General features: G+C 67.2%; 1 protein-coding gene across 1 annotated transcript; it reads right to left on the reverse strand.

The window, feature by feature from the left end:
• Positions 1-1,018: 1,018 nt before the first annotated feature.
• Positions 1,019-9,208, reverse strand: AGXT (alanine--glyoxylate aminotransferase). Its single transcript, NM_001082309.2, is given in 11 exon segments — positions 1,019-1,325; positions 1,717-1,845; positions 2,265-2,360; positions 2,638-2,707; positions 3,292-3,387; positions 3,982-4,066; positions 4,520-4,590; positions 6,238-6,338; positions 7,996-8,060; positions 8,648-8,840; positions 8,923-9,208. Coding segments are annotated over 11 exon segments (1,179 nt in total). The 5' UTR covers positions 9,088-9,208; the 3' UTR covers positions 1,019-1,217.
• Between the last annotated feature and the right edge of the window lie 15,263 nt (positions 9,209-24,471).

Genomic DNA, 24,471 nt, shown 5'->3' on the forward strand with positions numbered 1-24,471 from the left:
TTCCCAAGCAGAACCAGGGCGCCGGCCCCACAGAGCCTCTGCCGCAAATACCCACAGCCGGGCAGGTTGCAGCTGGTGGGGAAGTGCCTTGGGGGCGTCCAGGGGGGTGGGCAGCCCTGGACCACAAGGACAGACGTCCAGTCCCCACGGCCGTGCGGAGGAACCGGCGTGCGGGAGAGCATGCGGTCAGCGCGGATGGATCCCTGCGAGGCCACCAAGATAGCCCAGGGAGGGGCTGGGGCACAGGCCGCGGGGCCTCCCCAGGCGGGCTCTTCCCATGCAGACTGCTTGCCTTCCACGCCCAGCCTCAGCGTGTGCTACTGGGGAGTCCAGGCTGAGATAGCGCTGGTCTCTGGACAGACGCCTGGCCAGTGCCACACGGCCCTGCCTGCCCCGCCCCTGCTCCAGCCTCCTGCGGACGGCCCCTCCCCTTGGAGCCGTCTGGGATCCCCATCCTGTGCTGGCCGGGGTCTGATGTCCGTGCTGACAGCGGCCCCTGCTCAGGGCCCTCCCAGGGCACATGGCTCTGCCCTGTGGCCAGAGCGATGGGGTGGCCACACAAGGGGACGCAGGTGCTGCCCAGCCATCCTCTGGGGCTCCTGGGACCAGGGAGGACCCTGACGGTGGGGCCGGGCTGCTGGCCCACTCCTGGTCCTGACTGGACAGCATGGCTTCTAGAAGGGAAAGGTGGGTCGGGGGCCAGTGGGAGCCAGGCAAAGGAGGGGGCAGGGGCTGGGCCCCCTCAGCACACAGGTGGGCCTGGAACCACCCCTGCGCCTGGTCCTGGCACTCGTGGGCAGACCGTGCCCCTGTCTGAGAGAGTGGGGTCTCGGCCAGCCCTGGGGGTGTGTGCTCCTGAGGGCAGTGTCGGAGGTGAGACCCTGGGGCTGGAGTCCACACTGGGGCCTCCTGCCGCTCCCACAGCCCAGCCACAGCGAGGACAGAGGCCCCAGGGCGAGGACAGAGGCCCCAGGGCGAGGAACGAGGCCGCACGGCAAGGACAGAGGCCGCACGCAACTGTTCTGTCAGCTTTCTTTCATTTGAAAGGCAGAGTGACAGACGGACAGAGAACTTCCACCCACTGGCTCAGTCCCCAAATGCCTGTGACAGCCAGGGCCAGGGCCAGGCGAGCCCACGGGCCGTGTGCCCTGGGGCTCCTGCGCGTGTGCCCTGGGCAGCAGGGGCGCTCACAGCCGGCCCTGGACAGCAGGGGGCGCTCACAGCTGGCTCTGGGCACAGTGCTGTAGGGCTTCTCTCAGGGCCGTCGCCAGGCGGTCCACGTTCTCCCGGGTGGCGTTGCAGCCCAGCAGGCCGATCCGCAGCACCTGGGGCACAGGGCAGAGCTCGGCCCCGGGCGCACCAGGGCACACCAGGATGGGCCCCCCGGGGAGGCCCCTGAAGACCCAGCTCAGGGCAGCCCCTGTCCCTGCAGACGCCCACTGCAAGGCCAGGCGGCGACAGGGTTAGGGTGAGGGTCAGGTGGCCACTCAGGTTGCCCTCCTGTGGACACAGTGGGACCCGGGTGTGGGGTTCCCAGCAGGGTCTTCAGAGTCCATTGGGTGGGAAGGAAGGGCGTTCTGGGTGGAATCGGACAGGTGGCGCTCAGTGACCCACCAAGCCAGGTGGGAGGGGCTGGAGGACACGTCCTGGCTGGACTCCCATGCTGTCCAGGCCCTGTGAGCACCCCGGCCAGCCTGGCCTGCGAGAGCCCCTCACCTTGTCCGCGGAGGGCCCCAGGCCGCCCGTGATCTCGATGCCGAAATGGTGCATGACGTAGCTGACGATGTCCCTCCAGCGGTAGCTGGCCGGCACGATCACCGTGGTAACCGTGGGCAGCCGCAGCGCCTGCAGGGGACCTGGCTCAGCCTCGTGGGCCCTCGACAGGGCCGGGAGGAGGGCGGGGCTCCCGCCGGGACAGTGGCCTGGTGTCAGGGCCGCCTGCAGTCCTTGGGACACCTGTCCAGGTCCTTCCCCGGGCAGGTCACACCCACCTTGGGGGCCGAGGGGCTTCATTTCTCAGCCGGGGCTTGGTCTCTGGGGGCGTGGCTAAGTCAGCTGACCCCGCCCCCACCCTGGAGCTGGAGCCCAGCGGGGTCCAGGTCTTCCAGCTGGGACATCTCTGGCGTCCCCAGGTACTCGTAGGCAGGCAGCCTTGCGGGAGGTTGTCCCGAGACCCAGCAGAGCGGCCCTCACTGCCCTGGGGGCTGCAGGCTGAACCCCTGGGCCCCTCCCTTCGGAGGCCCCCAGGATGCGGCCCTGCTCACCGGGTCCTTGACGAAGAGCTGCAGGCCCAGCTCCTGCAGGCGGCGGTACAGGTGCTGGGCGACCTCGCGATGTCGCTGCCAGCTCTTCTCCAGGCCCTGCGGGGAGAGGGTCCCAGGCCACTGTTGGGGGGAGGTGGGGGCTAGGAGGTCACCTCCACCCAGGCCAGGGTGGTGTCCGGCACACGGGACGCCGGGGCTCTAACCCAGCTCCGAGCAGTGGCTCGGTGGCCACAGCAGTCTCAGCCAGGACCCTGGCTGTCCTTGTCCTGCCATCCGTCCAGAGTCGCCGAAGGCAGTGGCAGGCAGGCAGCCTCCTGGAGGCGGGGCCTCGGCCCGGGCACCCCCAGCTGCCCTGTGGCCCTGCCCCTCTCACCTGCTCCACCAGGAGGGCCAAGCTCTCTCTGAGGGCAAAAATGCCGATGACAGGTGTGGTGTGATGGTACCTGGGGGACAAGAGGGGCCCACGTCAGCCACAGGGGGCAGTGGCTGGGTGTGTCCAGCCCCAGGGCGCAGGCCTCTGGGCAGCGGGGTCTGGTTTCAGAATCGTGGACTTGCAGTCGGAAGGGCGGCTGGAGTGCTGGGGAGAGCGAGACTGCGCGTGGGCCCTTGCCGCCCTGCAGGGGAGGCTGAGGCACAGAGCCGGACGCCCCCTCCCCACCGAGACCCCTCTCTGAGGGTCCCAGTGTTCCCAGGAAGCTGGCGCTGGCCTCTTGGTACCCACTGGGGCAGGGCACGGTGTCTGGCACCCGGTCCAGCTATAGGACGTGCCCAAGGCTGCCTGCAGCACCCTGGTTCCCTTACTCCTTTGGGGCCAGGTCCAGCCCCACTGAGGGTGCCCGGGGACTTCTGGGGGACAGCTTGGTGGACAGGACCTCCAGGTCAGAAGGCCAAGGCAGGACCCTGGACGGCCTGGCAGGGTGAGCTCATGTGAGCTCTGGGTACCGGTTGGGGTTTGAGCCCACTGCATAAGAGGGGTGATCCTGGGGGCAGCGTGCTCTGAGCGCCCTGCCCCGCCCTGTGGCCTCACATCCTGGGTTTGCCGTCACAGCCCCAGATGTTGGCCAGCAGCTGGACGTCCATGTAGAAGGAGAAGGGCTTTGTCTTCCGGGCATAGATCTTGCTCCTGGGGAGGAAGGGCCAGCATGAGCAGCTGTCCCAGTGGACACCTGCCCTGGGGCCTCCTGGGCGTGTCCTGGCCTGCGGCTGCCTGCCCTCATCCCAGGGTCACCCTGCCTTTCTCCTCGGCTCATGGGAGGTGGCCACTCACTCACACACAGGACGCCCACAGTGCTGGCAAACCCAACCCAGCCTATGACACCAAGAAGCTGAGGCTGGGGCCTGGGGCCGGGCCCCCAGCTCTCCTGGACGCTGCCACCGACCCGGGTATGAGCTGCAAAGCTGGGAGGGGGGTCAGGGCCTCCCCTCTTCCACAGGTCCCTGAGGGGGGGCGCTCCACCGGGGCCTTCTCTCTGCTCTCAGGCCCCAGGGCACACCAGCGGGCCTCGAACTTTCTGCTTTTCACTGACTCCAAATGGCCATGTCCAGGAGCCCAGCCCCAGCCCTGGCCGCTGGTGCCCGCACCGGGCTGCGCCTCCCCGTGAAGTGGGGGACCCCCGGGAAGGCCCTGTCCCTGGCGTGCAGGGCAGGTGGCGAGAGCCCCAGCCGGCCTTCCCTCCCCGGGGCCAGCCTGCCTCGGGCCCGGCCTCGGCTCACTCACTTGGCTTTGTCACTGAAGGAGATGAGGGACGTCCCGGGAGGGGCGTTGAGAGCCTTCTGGGAGCCGGAGTACAGGACGTCGATGCCTGGGGGCGGCAGGCAGGGTCACCCAGCACCCAGGCCCGCACCAGCTTCCAGATCGGGCAGGCAAGTGGGGAGGGGTCCTGGGCTGGCATGTCAGGAGCACTGGGGACGCCCCCCTCGGTCTTCTCTTTCCGAGTGAGGGGACCCCGGCTGTGAGCTCCCTGCTGAACACACATCTGCAGGATGCAGGGCAATATCGGCCCCGCACAGACCAGAGGCCGCCCCTTCTCTGTACCTGACTGCACCCATGGGTGCAGCCTCGGCCTCCCAGCGCCACCCCCAGAGGCTGCTCCCCCACCCGGCTCCGCCTGGCTCTGGCAGCTCAGCAAATGCAGGGGTCACTTCCCCTGGAGCCTGACCTGCCCCTGAGGAGCTGTGCTGTCCTCTGCACCCCAGTGTGGGTGAGCCAGGACCCTCCTCTGCCCCCCCCCCAGTGGGGGAGGGACTGCTCTTACCTTGCTGGTCCATGTAGATGGGGGCCCCGCCCAGGGACGCCACGGAGTCCACCAGGAGCAGGCACTTGTACCTGGCAGAGGGGCCGGAGGGGGACCTTCAGGAGGGCCATGAAGCCCCGCCCCCAGACTCCACCCCAGCCAGCCCCGGCCAGCTGGGGAGCCTTGTCCACCGGCGAGGCAGGGTTTCACCTTCTGTCCTGTGGTCACCTCTACATGCAGGCTTGCAGGCCATGGGGGTCCCGTCGCTGACTGCTCTGGGACCCCTCCCAGGGACACTCAAGGCCCCATCCTGTGGGATGCAGACCTGGGGGGCAGTGCCCACTCCCCAGCCCCTGACAAGACCCATTCTCAGGGTGGGGCCCCCAGAGGCCTGTGCCCCATGCTGTGTGGCCGGGCCCAGGGATGGGGGCTCGGGCAGCCGGGTCTTCCTGTTACCCTCCACGCCAGCACTTACCCCTGCCCGGCTCTAGGCTATGTTCTACCTGGAGATGTGCTCACCTGTGGGGCAGTCACCTGTGGGGTGGGCTCACCTGTGGGGCAGTCACCTGTGGGGTGGGCTCACCTATGGAGTGGGCTCACCTGTGGGGCAGTCACCTGTGGGGCGGGCTCACCTGTGGGGCAGAGTCACCTGTGGGGTGGGCTCACCTGCGGGGCGGGCTCACCTGCGGGGTGGGCTCACCTGTGGGACGGGCTCACCTGTGGGACGGGCTCACCTGTGGGGTGGAGTCACCTGTGGGACGGGCTCACCTGTGGGACGGGCTCACCTGTGGGATGTGCTCACCTGTGGGACGGGCTCACCTGTGGGGCGGGCTCACCTGTGGGGCGGGCTCACCTGTGGGACGGGCTCACCTGCGGGGTGGGCTCACCTGTGGGACAGGCTCACCTGTGGGGTGTGCTCACCTGTGGGGCAGGTTCACCTGTGGGACGGGCTCACCTGTGGGGTGGGCTCACCTGTGGGACGGGCTCACCTGTGGGGCGGGCTCACCTGTGGGACAGGCTCACCTGTGGGACAGGCTCACCTGTGATGTGGGCTCACCTGTGGGGCGGGCTCACCTGTGGGGCAGAGTCACCTGTGGGGTGGGCTCACCTGCGGGGCGGGCTCACCTGTGATGTGGGCTCACCTGTGGGACGGGCTCACCTGTGGGGTGGGCTCACCTGTGGGACAGGCTCACCTGTGGGGTGTGCTCACCTGTGGGACGGGCTCACCTGTGGGACGGGCTCACCTGTGGGATGGGCTCACCTGTAGGACTGGCTCACCTGTGGGATGGGCTCACCTGTAGGACTGGCTCACCTGTGGGTTGGGCTCACCTGTGGGGCTTGCTCACTTGTGGTATGGGCTCACCTGTGGGACAGGCTCACCTGTGGGGCGGGCTCACCTGTGGGACGGGCTCACCTGTGGGGCGGGCTCACCTGTGGGACGGGCTCACCTGTGGGGCGGGCTCACCTGTGGGATGGGCTCACCTGTGGGATGTGCTCACCTGTGGGACAGGCTCACCTTTGGGGGCGGAGTCACCTGTGGGGCGGGCTCACCTGTGGGACGGGCTTACCTGTGGGGCGGGCTCACCTGTGGGACAGGCTCACCTGTGGGGTGGGCTCACCTGTGGGACAGGCTCACCTGTGGGACAGGCTCACCTGTGGGACGGGCTCATCTGTGGCGGCGGAGTCACCTGTGGGGTGGGCTCACCTTAGGGGCGGAGTCACCTGTGGGGCGGGCTCACCTGTGGCAGAGCTCCCCGAAGCCATCGAGGGGCTGCAGCACACCCGTAGATGACTCCCCGTGGGTCAGGAACAGCAGCACGGGCTTGTGCTGGGCCAGGCACTGAGGGTAGAGTGACAGCTGGGGGCACAGCCGAGAGGGGCTCCCCAGCACCCTGCAGGAGGGACTTTGCAAGTGAGGATAGGGTGGGGTCCCCCCAGCAGCCCCCCTCAATGCGTGTGGACAAGGTCCAGCAGGAGCCTGGTGACCTCAGCCCCTCCTGGTGGGTGCTGTGTCAGGTGGGGACAGCTGGGGGAACCTGTGCTCTGGGAGGAAGGGGTGGGTGGAATCTGGGGGCCCTGGGAGGAGGGGATGGGTGGGGTCTGGGGCCCTGGGTGGAGGGTGTGGGTGGGGTCTGGGGCCCTGGGAGGAGGGGTGAGTGGGGTCTAGGGTTCCTGGGAGGAGGGAGTGAGTGGGGTCTAGGGTCCCTGGGAGGAGGGGGTGAGGGGGTCTGGGGGCCCTGGGGGGAGGGTGTGGGTGGGGTCTGGGGCCCTGGGAGGAGGGGTGAGTGGGGTCTAGGGTCCCTGGGAGGAGGGGGTGGGTGGGGTCTAGGGTCCCTGGGAGGAGGGGTGAGTGGGGTCTGGGGGCCCTGGGAGGAGGGTGTGGGTGGGATCTAGGGTCCCTGGGAGGAGGGTGTGGGGGGCTCTGGGGATCCTGGGAGGAGGGTGTGGGGGGCTCTGGGGTCCCTGGGAGGAGGGTGTGGGGGGCTCTGGGGGCCCTGGGAGGAGGGGTGAGTGGGGTCTGGGGGCCCTGGGAGGAGGGGATGGGTGGGGTCTGGGGGCCCTGGGAGGAGGGGGTGAGTGGGGTCTGGGGCCCTGGGAGGAGGGGGTGGGTGGGGTCTGGGGCCCTGGGAGGAGGGGGTGAGTGGGGTCTGGGGCCCTGGGAGGAGGGGATGGGTGGGGTCTGGGGGCCCTGGGAGGAGGGGGTGAGTGGGGTCTGGGGCCCTGGGAGGAGGGGGTGGGTGGGGTCTGGGGCCCTGGGAGGAGGGGATGGGTGGGGTCTGGGGGCCCTGGGAGGAGGGGGTGAGTGGGGTCTGGGGCCCTGGGAGGAGGGGGTGGGTGGGGTCTGGGGCCCTGGGAGGAGGGGGTGAGTGGGGTCTGGGGCCCTGGGAGGAGGGGGTGGGTGGGGTCTGGGGCCCTGGGAGGAGGGGGTGGGGGGGCTCTGGGGGCCCTGGGAGGAGGGGATGGGTGGGGTCTGGGGGCCCTGGGAGGAGGGGGTGGGTGGGGTCTGGGGCCCTGGGAGGAGGGGGTGGGTGGGGTCTGGGGGCCCTGGGAGGAGGGTGGGGGGGCTCTGGGGGCCCTGGGAAGAGGGGGTGGGTGGGGTCTGGGGGCCCTGGGAGGAGGGTGTGGGGGGCTCTGGGGGCCCTGGGAGGAGGGGTGAGTGGGGGCCCTGGCAGGAGACCTTTCTAGGAGGGACATCTGCTGGAGGAGGCGTGGCCCCCGCCTCCCAGCCCCGCCAGGCAGAGTCCCCGTGGTCTGGGCAGGAAGCTGTGGCACCCTGAGTGTCAGAGACCCGTCACCCTGCCTCCCGCCCCCAGGGCTGACTCGGTTTCTCTGCCAGGCCCTCCCCCCCACCTCCCCCCCCTCCCACTTGCTCCCAGCTCTAGACTGCTCTTCCTGTGGCCACACACAGACGCTGGGAAGGGCTGGGGGTCGGGGGGGGGCCCATCCCCCGGCCCAGCCTGCGGGGCTGGCCCCCGAGGCCCCTCCGGGACCCCTACCTCCTCCACCTCCTGCAGGGTGTAGTGGCTTCCAGGATCCTTGATCATGGGGTGCACTCGGGCCCCTGGGCACAGAGGCAGAGAGGGGGTCAGAGCCGGGGCCCGGCAGCCGTGCAGAACCGGGACTCCGCCCGCCCCGCAGCCTGGGGGCTGACAGGAGGGGAGCGGGGGTGGGCTCTCCTCGCTCCTCCACAGCCGACAGAGCCTCCTGTGCACCCAGAAGGGGGTCCCTCAGGACACCCCCACGGTGTGAGGAGTGAGTGACAGGAGCCCGAGCCTGGGGGCTGGGGGCCGCCTGTCCCTTCTGACTGAGGTGTCCACGAAGGGCCTCGGGTTGTCCATTAACCAGCCTGGCCCTGTGGGGCCGGCGCTGTGCTGGGTGGAAGGCTGCTCGTGCCCCCTGCCCACCCAGATGCCCCCGGAGCTGTTTCCCGGAAGTGAGGGGAGCCCCATCCTGTCACAGGGCAGAGCTGGGCCTGGGGCCCCACAGGGCTGCAGGACTCAGGGCGTGGGGGCTTCCCCCAGGGCTCTGGATCGGGGCCCCCTGCACGCTGCGCCCTTGGGTCCAGGCCCCAGGAGCACCCTGACGCCCGCCTGGAGGAGGCAGCAGGCCGGGCCTCCGGCGAGGCGGGTGGGGGCAGCCTTCCCTTACCGATGCGCTCGCCGACCTCGGCAGCCCGCTGCCCCCAGATGCCGTTGGCTCCCACCAGGAAGGCGTCCCCCGGCTCCAGCAGGTTGAACAGGGCGGTCTCCAGGGCGCAGTGTCCCGAGCCGCTGACTGCCAGCGTGAGGGCGTTCCGGGTCTGGAAGGCGTACTGGATACCTTGCTTGATCTCGTCCATGACCTGGGGCGGGGGCGCACGGGTCAGATGCGGCCCCCCCCCCGGGCCAGGCGGCCCCCCGCGGGCGGCCGGCGGCCAAGCCCACCTGGTACATCTCCTCGTGCATGTGGCCAATCATCTGCAGCCCGCCGGCCGCCAGCACGCGGGGCGGCAGGTTTGAGGGGCCCGGCCCCAGCAGCAGCCGGTGGGGGGTGCAGAGGGGCTTGCGCAGAGCCTCCGGGGGCGCCACCAGCAGCTGGCGGGAGGCCATGGTCTGCACCCGACCTGCCGCTCGGGGCCCCAGGGCCACACTGGCCTTGGCTGGTGACTGGGGTGTCTCCTAGCCAGCCCAGTGACGGCCTGGAGGTGGGGCCTGGCCAATGGACTCCTGGCCACCCACGCCTTTGGCTGTTTCCTTCCTAGCAGGGACAACATCAGAGGGGGGCGGGGCCGGGGGTGTCCATGGGGGGGAGCCTGAGCTCCGCCTCCCTGCTGCTTAGCTCAGGGGTCTGACGTCTCCCTCAGAGGGTCACAGAGCAAATTGGCTGTGTTCCAATACAACTTTATTTGCAAAAACACACAGGACACCAGATTTGCTGACGCTGGCTTAGCTGATGGCAAGGTTTGATTTAGCGGACACATGTGCATGGTGTGGGGGAGACGGCCACTCACTCACACTCACACTCACACACTCACACACTCATACATGCTGATATACTCACACTCACACACTCAGTGCCCAGTCACACACTCGGTGCTCACTCACACACTCATACACTCTGATACACTCACACTCACACACTCAGTGCCACTCAGTCACACACTTGGCGCTCACTCACACACTATCTCACACACTCACTCACACACTCATACACGCTGATACACTCACACTCACACAGTGCCACTCAGTCACACACTCGGTGCTCACTCACACTCTCATACATGCTGATACACTCACACTCACACACTCAGTGCCACTCAGTCACACACTCGGTGCTCACTCACACACTATCTCACACACTCACTCACACTCTCATACACTCTGATACACTCACACTCGCACACTCAGTGCCCAGTCACACACTCGGTGCTCACTCATACACTATCTCACACACTCAACACGTGCACACTCGCACTCCGAGCTCACAGTCACACACTTGATGCTCACTCATGTACCACTCACTATCTTACACACTTGGTGCTCACACTCACACACCACTCACCACTCACACACTCACACTCAGTCACACACTTGGTGCTCATACTCACCACTCACACACCTCTCACACACTCACACACACACTCGAGTGTGCTCACACACACCCACACTCACGCGTGCCGACATCCACTCACCTGGGACCTGCTCCCCGACCTTGTGAACAAGTGTTTCCTGTGTACTGTGCGCGGGAGGGTGGGTGCTGAGGGTGGGTCCCATGTGACCACTGAAGCGCCCCCCTGCAGGCTGGGTGATGGGGCTGTAACGAATGCACCCCAAGACTCCCTGGAGGAGGAGCCGGACCGGCCGAGCCCCGCCCTCCGTTCCAGGCCCCGCAGAGCTGTCTGCTCCCAGCCCGGCAAGCCCCCGTCACCTCAGAACCTCGCACGCGCTGGGGGCAAAGATCTCTCTCTCTCTCTCTTTTTTTTTTTTTTTTTTACAAAAAGACTTGTTTTACTTATTGAAAGGCAGTGAGAGGGAGAGAGAGAGCGCGCGCCTTCGTCCACTGGTCCACTCCTCAAATGGCCATAATGGCCAGAGCTGGGCCAGGCTGCAGCCGGGAGCTGCAGGGCCCATGCCCTTGGGCCATCACTGCCGCCTCCCAGGTGTGCCTCAGCGGAGCTGGGACTGGAGCCCAGGCTCAGTGAGGGACGCGGCGACACTGCTGCGCCTGGTGCCCTGTCCCCCGCTGGCAGATCTGACGCCCTTTGAAGGGGAGGCAGAGAGGGACACAGAGCAAATGTCCGTTCCCGGGCAGGACCCCTGTGTGTGGCTCTGTGCCCGCATTCATGGTCGCACGGGAGGCACAGAGCCGCGGGTGGGGGTGGGACAGGCGTGTGCTCTGTCACGCAGCACTGTGTGCTCTGACCCAGAGCCACTGCCCCCAGGGAGGCACCCAGCTTTCCCCTGGGACTTGCTCCCCACTCACGGCTGGGGCTGGCACCTTGACCTTCCTGGGGGTGTGTGGGTCCCCCGGGCTGCAGAGGAGGAGATGGGCAGAGGCGGCCAGGCCTGTGCCTCATCTCCCCCCACCCAAAGCTGCCCTTCCCCTGGGCGCTCAGAGCTTTCTGTCGCTGGTCGGGCCCAGGAAAGGTGGACAAGCTGTGGTCCGGCAGCACAGGAGCGGCCCGGGCGGCGGCACTGGTTCCTCTCCGACCTCCTTCTGCTGCCCTCCCCTCCCCTGCTCCTTGCCCAGCGCTCTGGGCCTGGACTGTGTGCCACTGTCCCTAGGGCGGCACCTGCAGGGCAGCAGGCACTTGGGGAGGCCGCCCTGGGGTCCTGAGGAGGGGAAGCAGAGGGAACTGGCAGGGGGCTCCTGGGAACTGGGGTCTGTGGGGGGCTGAGACTCCCGGGGAACTGGGGTCTGGGGGCGGGGCTGAGACTCTTGGGAACTGGGGTCTGTGGGGGGGCTGAGGCTCCTGGGAACTGGGGTCTGTGGGGGGGGCTGAGACTCCTGGGAACTGGGGTCTGTGGGGGGGCTGAGGCTCCCGGGGAACTGGGGTCTGCGGCGGCGGTGGGGGGGCGGCTGAAGCCCCCAGGCTCCAAGGCTGGAGGTTTGCAGCCACGAGGCCCATGTTCAGGACAGAGCTGGTGGTCTCAGGTCCTGCTCTGTTGTGGGGTCTGGGGTCTCAGCTCTGGTGGCATCTGGGCAGCCCCATGGGTCTCTGAGGTCAGTGACAGCATCACCTGGCCCAAGCCCGTACTGACCGCTGTGGCCTGCAAGTGAGCCCCTGCCCTGCCTGAGCCGCTGTCAGGCCGGATGACGGTCCCCCCACCGCAGAACACATGGCCCTGGCTCCCTGCCTGTGGCTCACAGCCCCAGCACCTCCTCCTGTGGACTCCAGTGCTCAGCCCTGGGGCCCAGTCCTGCCTTGCCTTCAGGCCCGAATCCCAGGGCTTCCCTGGGCCGTGCCCACCTGTGCACACCCTCCCAGGCACAGCCCGCAGCACGCCAGGGCCTTTACACGCGCCTGCTCCCTCACTCCAGGAGCCTCCAGCCAGGGGCACTTCCCCGGGCCACGTGTGCACGTGTCACCTGGGCCACACGTATTTCACACGCACATGTGTCACACGGTCCATACACACGTCACCTGGGCCACACACACATCACAAGGCCACATGCACATGCGTCACAAAGGCCACACACGTGTCACCTGGGCCACACACATGTCACACGGGCCACACACATGTGTCACACAGGCCACAGGCACACGTCACGCTGTGTGTGTGCTGCCCACCTCTCCCCAGGCAGGACCCCCTATATGTGGCTCTGTGCCCCACATTCACAGTCACATGGGAGGCACAGAGCCTGGGCCCCCACGCGGGGTGGGGGCAGGGACAGGCGTGTGCTCTGTCCCAAGCAGAAAGGTGCGCTGGCTCCTGGGCTCGCACTGCGGGGGGTGTCTCCTCAGGCCGACAGCTGATTGGGAGCTCTCTGGCTGCTGACGGAAGCAAACAGCAGGACAGGTGACGACCTGGGTTGACGGGAGAGACAGTCACCTGGTCAGGTGGGCTGGGCAGTCCGGGCCTGCAAGCCAAGGCCACAGGCAGCTCATGGAACCCGGGGCCCTGAGCCAGCAGCTGTGGGGTCGGGTGGGGGTGCGAGGCCCAGATCACTAATCCCCCAGCCCCCGCACAGCTGGGGCACCTGCCCTGCCAGGACTGGGCCCCTCCGTCCGGCTCTGTCTCACACCTGCTGCAAGGCTGTGATGACAGCGGGTCTGGCCTGCGGTCGGGGTGCCGTCTCCTTGCTGCTCCTGCGGGCAGCCCCCGGAGGCCGTTCGGAATCAGCTGGGGCACTGCCCCCCAGGACACGGCCTCCCGGCAAAGCCCACAGCCTGCGGCGCTGGGTGGGACCCCCCGGGCAGCTCTGCTGGGGGGGGCGCTGTGGCCGCTGTGGCAGGACTGGACCTCCGCCAGGGAGGCTGTGGGGAGCCCGTCCCACAGGGCAGTCCAGGGGACACAGCGTGGCCGGGTGCCCCTCCCCTGCTGAGCTGGACACGCCCTCCTCTCAGTGCCCAGGACACGAGGTCCCGAGTGTTTGACACACCTGTACGTGCAAAGTCCGGAGTGGCAGAGCCAGCAGCTTGAGGCCAGGAGCCAGGCCAGGCCAAGGCAGGACAGTGCCCGGGCCACTCGCCGGGGAGGAGCAGCAAAGTTCTGACAGGGGACAGCTGTCAGGGCCAGCGGGACACCGCCCCACACGCTCCTCACAGCACAGCACTGACCACGGCCGGGAGATGCAGTGGCGGCCACCCCTCCCCAGCCTGTGAGCCGGCCCGTGCAGGGGCAGTGAGTGGTGAGCCCGGGTGACGCTGGGCACAGGGATGGCTCACTGACCACAGCAGTACATGTCTGTAGGGAGCGTCGGCCACGGCCACGGTCACGGCCACCCCTGCTGAGGGACTCTGGCTCTGTCCCCATGTGAGGCCCCTGGGCAGTAGGCGCTAGGTGTGCGCTGGTCCCCGCACAGTGCCTGTCAAGCGGTCAGGGCTCCGTGGCTGGGCGGAACCCCAGGGCCCGGAGCAGCATGTACCAGCTTGGCTGGATGGACCCAGGAGAGGCCCCAGTCGCTGTCAGGGTCCCACGTTTCTGGGTGTTTCCCACCGACACCGGGGCTGGGAACACTGCTTCTGGCGCGGCAGGGAGCCCACCTTCGCATCCCCCAGCCCAGACCCGAGCTGATTCGAGCAGCGGCCATGCACAAATCTCAACAGGCGCCCTTCCAGGTCTTGAGACACGCTGGACGGCTGCGCGGAGCAGCTTCGTCCTGGGGGAGGCACAGGTCACTCTGCGGTGGCCGCATCCGTCCTCTGGGGCCTTCCTCAGAACCGGGCAATCGGCTGGGGCCGCGGCTCCCTCCCGGCGCCTCAGGGTCAAGCCCTTGTACCCCAACACAGGAACGCCTGGGGTCAGCAGGCGGTGCAGCTGGACGGGACAGACCAACCGGGTCTCCTCGCTGGCCGAGTGCCCTGTGACCCGGCCCTGCTCCGAGTCCCGGGCAGCACAGGGGGTAGGGGGAGCCGAAGGGGCCGCCTGCCCAGGCTAGGGTCTCAGCGGCCATCTCTGGTCTTGCAGCCCAGGTCCTTCCTCTAGGGCTGGGCCTGAGCCCCCTGAGGCACTGCCCGCCCCGCAGCCCCCAGGCCCCTCTCCCTGGAGTCAGGGAGCACCCAGGCCGTGCCCCGAGGGAGTTTCCACCCGCATGAGGCCGGAATAGGGGTCACCACACCCAGTGACGGGCACCCCTGTGGGGAAAGGGGCATTGGATGTGGACACAGGCACGCGAGCACGGGGTGAGAAGCTACACCGGGATCGACTCTGGGGACACTGTGGCAATGACAACGTGGCCGCCGCCAAGGCGCCTCCGGGCCGGGCGTGTGCGCAGGAGTTTCTGCCATTTCCCGCCCACTGCTCCCCGCCCCGTCCGCCCGGTCCTGAGCCTCGTGGTGGCCGCTGCCTGTCGGGCCCCCAAGGCCGTTTCTTCCACAGCCGCTCACAGCCCTTGGCCCCGACGCCGGGAGCCCACCTGCCTCTCTGTGCTGTGTGGCCTGGGTCTGCCCATGGAACCTCTCTGAGGGGGCTTTGCCCTGGGTGCCAGGACATTTCGAAGGTTCCAGGCAGCGCAGCAGATGCCGCCCACCCGCATGGTGCTGCGGGGGCCCCGGTGGCCTTCGCTGACTTTCCCAGCAGTGCCAGCAGGATGTGGCCCCCAGAGCCAAACCTGTAGTTCTTTCTTTATTTTTTTTTAAAGATGTATTTATTTATTTGAAAGTCAGAGCTAGAGAGAAGGAGAGGCAGAAGAGAGAAAGAGAGAGAGACAGAGGGAGAGGTCTTCCCTTCGCTGGTTCACTCCCCAGTTGGCCACAACGGCTGGAGCTGCGCCAATCCGAAGCCAGGAGCCAGGAGCCAGGAGCTTCTTCCGGGTCTCCCACGCAGGTGCAGGGGCCCAAGGACTTGAGCCATCTTCTACTGCTCTCCCAGGCCACAGCAGGGAGCTGGATCAGAAGTGGAGCAGCTGGGACTCAAACCTGTGCCCATATGGGATGCCAGCACTGCAGGCGTCGGCTTTACCCGCTACGCCACAGCGCCAGCCCCATAACCTGTAGTTCTTACACTACAAGCTGTTCATGCGCATTGTAAGTAATTTTGATAAACAAGCACCTGAAACGGCTGGATGCCTCTGTTCACGTGAGGCCGCCTTCCCGTCCTCACATCTGTTCCGCACCTGCCGTGCTCAGCCCATCCCAGCCGCGCCAGGACGTTCCCAGGCCCCGCCCTGGTCTCCCACGTGCATGGCAGGGGCCTGAGCACTCGCCCCATCTTCTGCTTTCCCAGGCACATTTACAGGGAGCTGGGTCAGAAGTAGGGCAGCCGGGATTCGAACCAGCTCTGAATTGGGATGCGGGTGCCACAAGTGGCCGCTTAACCTCCTGCACCACCTCTGGCCCCTGGTGGACCGGCTTCCTGTGTCCCCCAGCACTGCAGGTGCTCCGTCAGGTCCCCGGCCGCTGGCTTCCTCCCTGCGGCCACTTCCTCCTGCTCCCTCCCCTCCTGGGAGTTCTGCATTCTGGCATCCTGGCTCCTGCTGCTGTTTAGTCACCATTTCTAGGCCATCTTGTGTCAATCACGCGAGAATATCTGATCATGAGCCATGTGGCCAGGAGGCTCCCCGCCCACTGCCCCAGCCTCTGCCCACTGCCCCAGCCTCTGCCCACTGCCCAGCTCCCTGCCCACTGCCCCAGCCTCTGCCCACTGACTCAGCCCCCCACCACTGCTCCAGCTCCCTGCCCCCACTCCAGCCCCACCCACTACGCCTGCCCCACCCACTGCCCAACCCCCTGTCCACTGTTCCAGCTCCCTGCCCACTGCTCCAGCCCCCCTTGCCTACTGCCCCAGCCCCACCCACTGCCCCGGCCCCACCCACAGCTCCAGCCCCACCCACAGCCCCAACCCCTGCCCACTGCCCCAGCCCTGCCCACTGCCAGGTGCAGCCTGGTCTGACTACTTGGTGAGTGGGAGGCAGGGAAGGTTTTCCACAGGGGAGAGGGCTCCCCAGGGCATGAAGGTGAAGTTCAGAAGCAGCCAGACCCCAGGTGGGAGGGCGCTGGGCACAGTCAGGACCAGAGAAGGCCATGGCTGCAGGGTGACCGGAGGCTGGGGGCCTTGGGAAGTTCTGGGCTTCATCCTGGGGGCTAGGAGCCCCTTAGAAGCATGGAAAGGGGGTTTACCCGCAACACAGCAGGGAGAGCGGGGGCTTGGGTGGGCATCGGGTGACATCCTCAGCCGGCGGGTGGAAGTCCCAGCCCCCAGGACATCAGAAAGGGGCTGTACCAGAAGTAGCATTTTAAATAAGCATTTAGGGGTTGGTGGGCCTGGGGGGGGGGGAGGGTCCTCACAAACCAGGACGGCAGCTGGGAGGACCCTCACCCACCAGGACGGGGACTGAGAGGACCCTCCCCCACCAGGACGGGGGCCGGGTGGACTCTCACCCACAGGACAGGAGCCAGGTGGACCCTCACCCACCCTGACAGGGGGTGGGAGGACCCTCACCCACCAGGATGGGGACTGAGAGGACCCTCACCCACCAGGACAGGGGGCTGGAGGACCCTCACCCACCAGGACAGGGAGTGGGAGGACCCTCACCCACCAGGACGAAGGGCTGGAGGACCCTCACCCACCAGGACGGGGACTGAGAGGACCCTCACCCACCAGGACGGGGGCTGGGAGGGAGGAGCTCAGCACACACACAGGGGGAGGGGCTAGGAGCTGGCTGCCCACCCTTGGCCTGTGTCCTCTGGCTCCAGGACTGAGAACTGTGTGTGGGCGCTGCCGAGGCTGCCGCGTGGTGAGCGTGGTGAGGACAGCCGGCCTGTGTCGAGGGCAGGGCAGGTCTGGGATGCTCCCAGCGGCTCAGGGTGAGGGGCTGGAGCCCCTGCCGCTGGGTGACTCCTGGGGGGTGGCTTCCTGCTCCTGCCTCCCCTGGGCTGTGGGTCCCTTGTTTCACCGCCTCGATCCCACCCTCTCCTCCCCAGTGCCCTGCCCCATGGCCCACCCACACGTGTTTTCTGAGCAAGTCACTCTGCCGCTCTGCAAACACGCTGCTGTCTGGCTCCCGTGGGGGGGGTTACAGGAGACACGGCAGGGGAGCACGCGGCACGTGCCTGAACACGGGAAATGCTGGGCACACAGGAGCTGTGGTCAGCCTGCCACCTGGGGGACTTGTGTTCAGTGCGTGTCCTGGGCCCACTCCGCCCAGCAGGACCGTGGGGGTGGCTGGGAGTGGCCGCTGTGGGGAGGCATGAGGGCATGCTGGGGCAGGGGCTCGCCCTGGTTTCAGCTCCTGTCCTGCTTGCCCCTGCTGGACAGTCGTCACTCGCTCCTGTCCTGGCCTGCCCCTGCTGGACAGTCGTCACTCGGTGATGGCCGCCTGGAGTCTGTGTCCCAGGGAGGGCTTTCTCACAGGTGGACATGGTGGTGTCCTGGCAGGCAGGCAGCCTCTCCTGGCTGGCATGGCCTCCGTCCCAGGCTGTCTGGAGCCCCTGGGCCTGGTTCCCGGAGGGCAGTGGTCCCAGATGAGAACGAGGGTGGGAGCGGCTGCCTATGGTTGGCCCCCACCCCAGAGTTTGTGGCTGTGCATGGCGGGGGGGCTGGGAATCTGTATGCCTGAAGGTGCTGGTCCGAGTCTGGGACTTCGAGCAGCACCTGGTGGTGGGTGTCCTGGCCTGGCCTTGTGTCTGAGCCCCGGGGAGACTCACAGTGCTCTGCCCAGCGGGCACACTGTGGATGAGCACTTCAGCAGGGTCCCAGAGAGGCGGGCCTGGGGTCAGAGGTCATTGTGCTGAAAACCCTTGCGTGGGAGCCAGGGCTGGACAGGGGAGGTCAGGGGACACGTGTTGGTCTCCAGGAAAACAGCGACATCCAGTGGTCAGCATGCATACTGCGCCCCCTCCCCCAAAGCACAGTGTCTTGCTCCTCCTGGTGGCAGAGGCGACTGCGGGCAGGGTGTGTGGGGGAGGAGGTGGCACAGAAGGGTCCAGTGGACAGAGGACCTGCTTCGCCCCTAGACTCCCCTGGGGGCATGTGGGCGCAGGCTGCACAGGTGTTGTGGGCGTCAGAGTGGGGAGTGCTGGGCCCGAGCAAGGTAGCACGCTCCCCGCCACGGGCACTAACCCGCCCGAGGAGGGATGTGTGGCCCTTGTGTCTCTCTGCCTCCTTCCCTTGCTCTGCCTTGCAAACCAATAAATAATTCTTTAAAAAAAAAATAAATAAAAAGCCCTCCCAGTAATTCCTTACTTTTACATAAGAGGCTTGCATGGGCACATTTTCCCAGCTGTCTGAAAAATGTCTTTTAAAGCTGGCTTGGGAGGCCTGGGATTTCATCCCGACCCCAGGCTGCACGGGCAGCCTGCGGTTCAGGACGGGTGGGGCACACCGGATGGCAGAGCGTGGTGGGCAGACCACGCCCAGGCAGGGGCTGGGCCCCGCATCTCCCCACTTCTGTGTCAGGAGCCTGGCGGTGGTTCTGGGCCTCCCTGTCTTTCCATGCCGGTTGTGAACCAGATGGCTCCACAGGTGGCTGTAGCCTTGAGTTAGGCAAGTGCATGGGCCCCAGACCACGGGCCCGGCACTCCGAGGCCGCCGGCAGGTTAGGGTTAGGATGTGTGGACCCCAGGGTGGACACCCCCTCCAGGGAGCTTCATTCTGGTCCCTGGCTCAGTCTCCCCCCCACCCCGAGACGGTGGCGCCATGTTGTGCTCTCTAGAGCCTGAGCCCTGGCAGCCCCTGCCCCTGGTAGCCCCCAGCCTCGGGCTCCTGCTGCAGCCGCACAGGCGGACGGGGGGCGGAGGAAGTACCTCTCCCCCTCGCTGCCTGGTCGTCCCTGCTGGGCTCTGCAGGAATCCCCTGGGGAATCCCCTCTCGTGCTGCCCTAGGCCTGTGGGCGTTGAGGCCCCGGGGGCTGTGGGGGTGCCTGCGCTGTGTGGGGTGTGCGAGAGGGGCCCCGGGGCTCCCTCCCCCGCCACTCTCCTGGGAAGAGACACAGACTAGGAGGGAAGCAGGATTCCTGGAAGTTCTAGAAGCCGGGATGGGGAGAGGCCCCACAGGGCTCAGCTCAGCCCTCACAGCCCTGCAGCAGAGCCGCCGGCCCCTCTGCTCCGACAGTGCAGCCAGCGCGGTGACGGCCGCCGCAGGGACCTCGTAGGCTCTCCGGCTCCTTCCGGAGCCATCCTGGCTTCCGGTGCCTCCTCCCAAGGCCGGGTCTCCCCTGTGCAGCTGCGAGCACCCCCCTGCAGGGTCTTCTCAGCTGCCCTCGGTCAGGGCCCCCTCGGGCCAGGCCCCCGTCTCCGGACACCCGCCCCTGGGGTGGGGGTGGAGGGAGCCTCTAGAGTAGATGAGAGAATCGATCCTACATGCCTCCTTCCAAGGTCGACCTGCCTTCTGCCAAGATCGAAGGAAAGATTTAATTTCCGCCGCTTCTGTTGCCAGCCGTTTGCAGCGTCATCTCCCGACCTCTGCGAGGGGCCCGAGGCCCGTGGGCAGCTCTGCCCATCCCGAGACAGAGCTCGCGAGGTGGAGGGAGACCGTGGTCTCTGCTCACAGACGGGGACACGGAGCCGAGGTCTGGAGCCCAGATGGCTGGCGCAGGCGTCCAGGTCCTCAGCTGGCTCTGTCCCCCATGCCCAGGTGAGGACATGGAGGCCCTGGGGCAGGCGGTGCGTCCACCCCAGCCCTCAGCTGCAGGCCCTTGACCCAGGACGGGCAAGCAGGGCCGGGGGTGGCCTCTGGCCGAGCTGGGCGCACCTGCTGTCCCGAGCGGTCACAGCTCACTCAGCTGGCGTGGATATGGGGTGTGGACAGGGGCCGAGGGACTGTCCTGTGCTCTGGTCTCGGCGTAGAGCCCGGCTAGCCCCCACCACCACAACACTCGCCTGGGCCCTGCCCGCCCGGCAGCACAGGGGCAGGACACAGCCGGTGGCCACCGCGGCCCCGGGGGACTGAGGCGTGGAGGAGAGCAGACCCCCGGTTGATTCTGCCATAGGATAAGTGAATTTTAGTAATTGTTCTTTTTTTTCCTTCACATTTTTTCCTGGTTATCCACTCCTGTTTGTTTTGTCGATTGGCTCGAGAATGAATTTCAGTTCCTAAATTATCCTTGTATGATTTTTATAGAAATCTCATTGAATTCACGTCCCGTTCCCTTCCAGAAGGGACGTCTCCTGGTCGTGCAGATGCAGGAGCACCGCGCAGAAACTCACGCATTGAGTGTGTGCCGGGGCGTGGACTTCTGCTGCAGACGCGACGCATGCGCCCTCCACTCTGCCCCACTTCGCTCTGGAATGGCTGAGGGGCCTGAGTCCACGGCCCCCCAGAGCAGCGCCGCGCCATGGAGAGCTGTGGTTATGCCAGCGGCAGCAGGAGGCAGTGACCCACGGTGCCGGGCGAGACTAAACAGGGGCTGCACGGGGCCTGCAGGGGCTGGGAAGGCGGGGGAGGCGCCCAGGCCACCCTGGGTGCAGAAAAGCAGCAGCGACAAGGCCATGGGAACTTGGACTTCATCACAGTTAAACACGCGTGCTCATCCAAACAGGCCCCCGCGTGTGAGCAGTCACCCCAGGAGGGCATGTTGCAGCGTCCACGCCCGCCACCCTCGGGAGCAGAGCAGCCAGGACTCAGCTGGAGCTCGGGTGTGGTGTCGGCATCACAGGCACTGCAGGGACCCTGCCATCGCCAGCCCAGGGGGCGGGCGGCATTCGGGGGAGGACAGCCCCTCCTGTCCCCAAACCCTCCAGCCCCAGACACAGGGAGCTGGGGCTCGTGGGGGAGTTTGTGGGCCAACAGAGGAGGGGCATCGGAGCAGCCGGGAGCCGAGCAAGCAGACCTGGGGGCACCCCCGCGAGGCTGGGCCCCGACAGCGCCCTGGCCCAACCCGGCCGCTGCACCCACGGCCGGCTGCCCCGGACAGGCGCTGAGTCAGCAGCTGGCCGCCCAGCGCCCGGGGCCGAGCCAGCCGGGCTCCCCGCACCACAGGCCCTGGAGGCCGCGTGAGCCAGAGCCAAGCAGGCCGTGGGGCCCCGGCAGTCTGCTGCCTCGCTGCACCCCTGCCCCCACCCCGTGCACCTGCGTCCTGCAGCCAGCACCCCCCTCCATGGAATGAATGCATGGCCAGACCCCTGCCTCCCATGCCTGCAGCTCAGTGAGGGTGGGAGTGGGGCGGGGTTCCTGAGGAGACACTGCAGGGGGGGAAGGGGAGGGCGTGGCTGACAGGGTCCCCCGCCCCCAGGACTCCACACTCAGACCCTTTCCTAACGGCCAAGAGAGAGGGTGTCTCACGGCTATACACACACATGTAGTTACATATACACACGTGCACACACACACACCACTCCTCACAATCCATCCACAGATGAATGAGGATCAACGCCATGCCGGCAAAGTGTCCCTGACCCAGCCCAGCCCTGAGTCCCCCAACCATGGGGACCCCAGGTCTCAGGGTCCCCTGTGGCCTGGGTCCCTGTCCCCCTGTGGCCTGGGTCCCTGTCCCCCTATGGACACTCCAGGTCTTAGGGTCCCCTGTGGCCTGGGTCCCTGTCCCCTGTGGACACCCAGGTCTTAGGGTCCCCTGTGGCCTGGGTCCCTGTCCCCCTGTGGACACCCAGGTCTTAGGGTCCCCTGTGGCCTGGGTCTCTGTCCCCCTGTGGACACCCAGGTCTTAGGGTCCCCTGTGGCCTGGGTCCCTGTCCCCCTGTGGCCTGGGTCCCTGTCCCCCTATGGACACTCCAGGTCTTAGGGTCCCCTGTGGCCTGGGTCCCTGTCCCCCTGTGGACACCCCAGGTCTTAGGGTCCCCTGTGGCCTGGGTCCCTGTCCCCCTGTGGACACCCAGGTCTTAGGGTCCCCTGTGGCCTGGGTCCCTGTCCCCCTATGGACACTCCAGGTCTTAGGGTCCCCTGTGGCCTGGGTCCCTGTCCCCCTGTGGACACCCAGGTCTTAGGGTCCCCTGTGGCCTGGGTCCCTGTCCCCCTATGGACACTCCAGGTCTTAGGGTCCCCTGTGGCCTGGGTCCCTGTCCCCCTGTGGACACCCCAGGTCTTAGGGTCCCCTGTGGCCTGGGTCCCTGTCCCTCTGTGGACACCCCAGGTCTTAGGGTCCCCTGTGGCCTGGGTCCCTGTCCCCCTGTGGACACCCAGGTCTTAGGGTCCCCTGTGGCCTGGGTCCCTGTCCCCCTGTGGACACCCCAGGTCTTAGGGTCCCCTGTGGCCTGGGTCCCTGTCCCCCTGTGGACACCCAGGTCTTAGGGTCCCCTGTGGCCTGGGTCCCTGTCCCCCTATGGACACTCCAGGTCTTAGGGTCCCCTGTGGCCTGGGTCCCTGTCCCCCTGTGGACACCCAGGTCTTAGGGTCCCCTGTGGCCTGGGTCCCTGTCCCCCTATGGACACTCCAGGTCTTAGGGTCCCCTGTGGCCTGGGTCCCTGTCCCCCTATGGACACCCAGGTCTTAGGGTCCCCTGTGGCCTGGGTCCCTGTCCCCCTGTGGACACCCAGGTCTTAGGGTCCCCTGTGCCCTGGGTCCCTGTCCCCCTGTGGACACCCAGGTCTTAGGGTCCCCTGTGGCCTGGGTCCCTGTCCCCCTGTGGACACTCCGGTCTCAGAGTCCCCTGCGGTGGAAGGCAGGATGGCACAAGGGCTGAGCTGGCCTGGAACTGTGGCTGCCCTGGTGGGTCCTGCGAGGCAGAGGCCAGTGGACTCCCGGGAAGCTCTCGCTGTGCCAGTCCATGTCTCTTGGGACGCCCCCAAGACTCCGTTCAACATGCTGTTTTCTGAGGGACACCCTGTGTGCACTTCTTGTTGGGGCTCCCACGTCCACAAACACTGGGTTTTTCAGAACAACCAGGAATGAGGGGGCTGGACAACTGTCCCTTAAACAGAACAGGAGGGGCCGTCCATCTGGGGCCCCTGTCCTGTGGCCTGGACCTGGCGCCATGCTGGGCCTCACTGCCTCCTCTGTGAGGTGGGCAGGGCCTGGGTCCCTTTCAAAGCCCAGAGTGGACTCCCCGAACAAGAGTGGGCTCCCCGAGCAAGCGTCCACTAGAGCAGAGCGGGCCTGGAGCTGCTTCCTGCCCTCAGGTTCTCCCCACCAGGGCCCCAGTGCCCCGGGGAGCACCCCCAGAACCCGGGGAGCCTCTCAGACGCAGGGTCTCCGAGCGGGGGGAGGCAGGTGAGTCTGATCTGCCCTGGGCCAGGAGGCGCCGTGCTCAAGCGGGGGTGGGGAGCCCATGGAGCAGAGCCAGGAGCAGGTGCCTACCGGCTGGGCCTGGTTCTGCTCGCTGCCCACAGCGTCCCCGTGGGGCCCGCCTGCTCCCCTCCCAGGTTCCGTCGGCCCCAGCCAAGCCCACTCTCCAGCCAGCCTGGACGAGAATCCCAGCTCCAGGACTTGGGTCTCTGCCCAGCTCCTCGACCCCAGCTGCTCTGGGATGCAGGGCCAGTGGCCTCCCCACCCCCAGACTAGTGGCCCCTGCTGACCAGCCTCCTGCCCCTGCAGCCCCAGGCCATTGTTCATTGTTCCCTGGTCGCTGTGGTGTGATTGCAGGAGTGGCCACACTGCCCACAGGGAGAAGCTGGGGTTTAGCGGGATGAACGACCCCCTAGCTGACCTGCTGGGAGAGCCTGGTTCTCAGAGACCCGAGGCCCTGCCCCTGTCTCTTCCCCAAAGGCCGGGATAGACTTGTCCCCACTCACAGTGGCCCCTCAGAGGCACAGTGCACAGAGGCACAGTGCACAGAGCGAAGTGGGCAGGGATGGAACAAGAGCAGGGAGACCAGTGGTGAGGCCAGTGCTTGGGGGAGGCGGCAGCGTCCCAGGGGTGATCTGGAGGGTGGGCGGCCTCAGATGGCAGGCTGACAACCAAAGGTGACCACAAAGTGGGCAAAGGCTGCAGTGTGCATAGGAGCTGGCACTGAAGGGGTCAGCCAGCACCAGGTGGGCAGGCGGCATGGCCAGCCAGCAGCTCTGCACACAGGCCAGAGGTCCAGGCCAGGAACCCGCCCCCGGGGTCTCCCGTGGGAGCCGCCTGAGCACAGGTGGTGGAATGGGTCCCTCGTGGGTTGGACGGGTCCTAGGAGCCCGGGGCTGGGCCCCCCCCCTGCAGCCGGTGCCAGGCGAGCCCGGGGTCCTCAAGGCTTGTCCGCCAGGCTGGACCAGCCCCGCCGTTGCCATGGCAACGGCCCTCCCCGGAGAGGAGCATGGCGCACCTGACTACCGGAGGCCTCGTCGCCGTGGCAACCAGGGCGGCCTGGGGGCGGGGCCGGGGCGGGGCCTGACCGCGCGCCCCGGGGCAGCAGTGGCGGGGGCTCCACCCGGAGGCCGCGCACAGGCCAGGCTCGCCCCGCGGGCGCTGTGTGCTTGCGCCCCGCTTCGCGTTTCGGGCGGCTTTGCTTTATGAATGCTC

This window comes from Oryctolagus cuniculus, chromosome 3 (assembly GCF_051225735.1).
Source record: "Oryctolagus cuniculus isolate XC-2025 breed Fujian yellow rabbit chromosome 3, ASM5122573v1, whole genome shotgun sequence".
In the NCBI taxonomy this organism is placed as follows: domain Eukaryota; kingdom Metazoa; phylum Chordata; class Mammalia; order Lagomorpha; family Leporidae; genus Oryctolagus; species Oryctolagus cuniculus.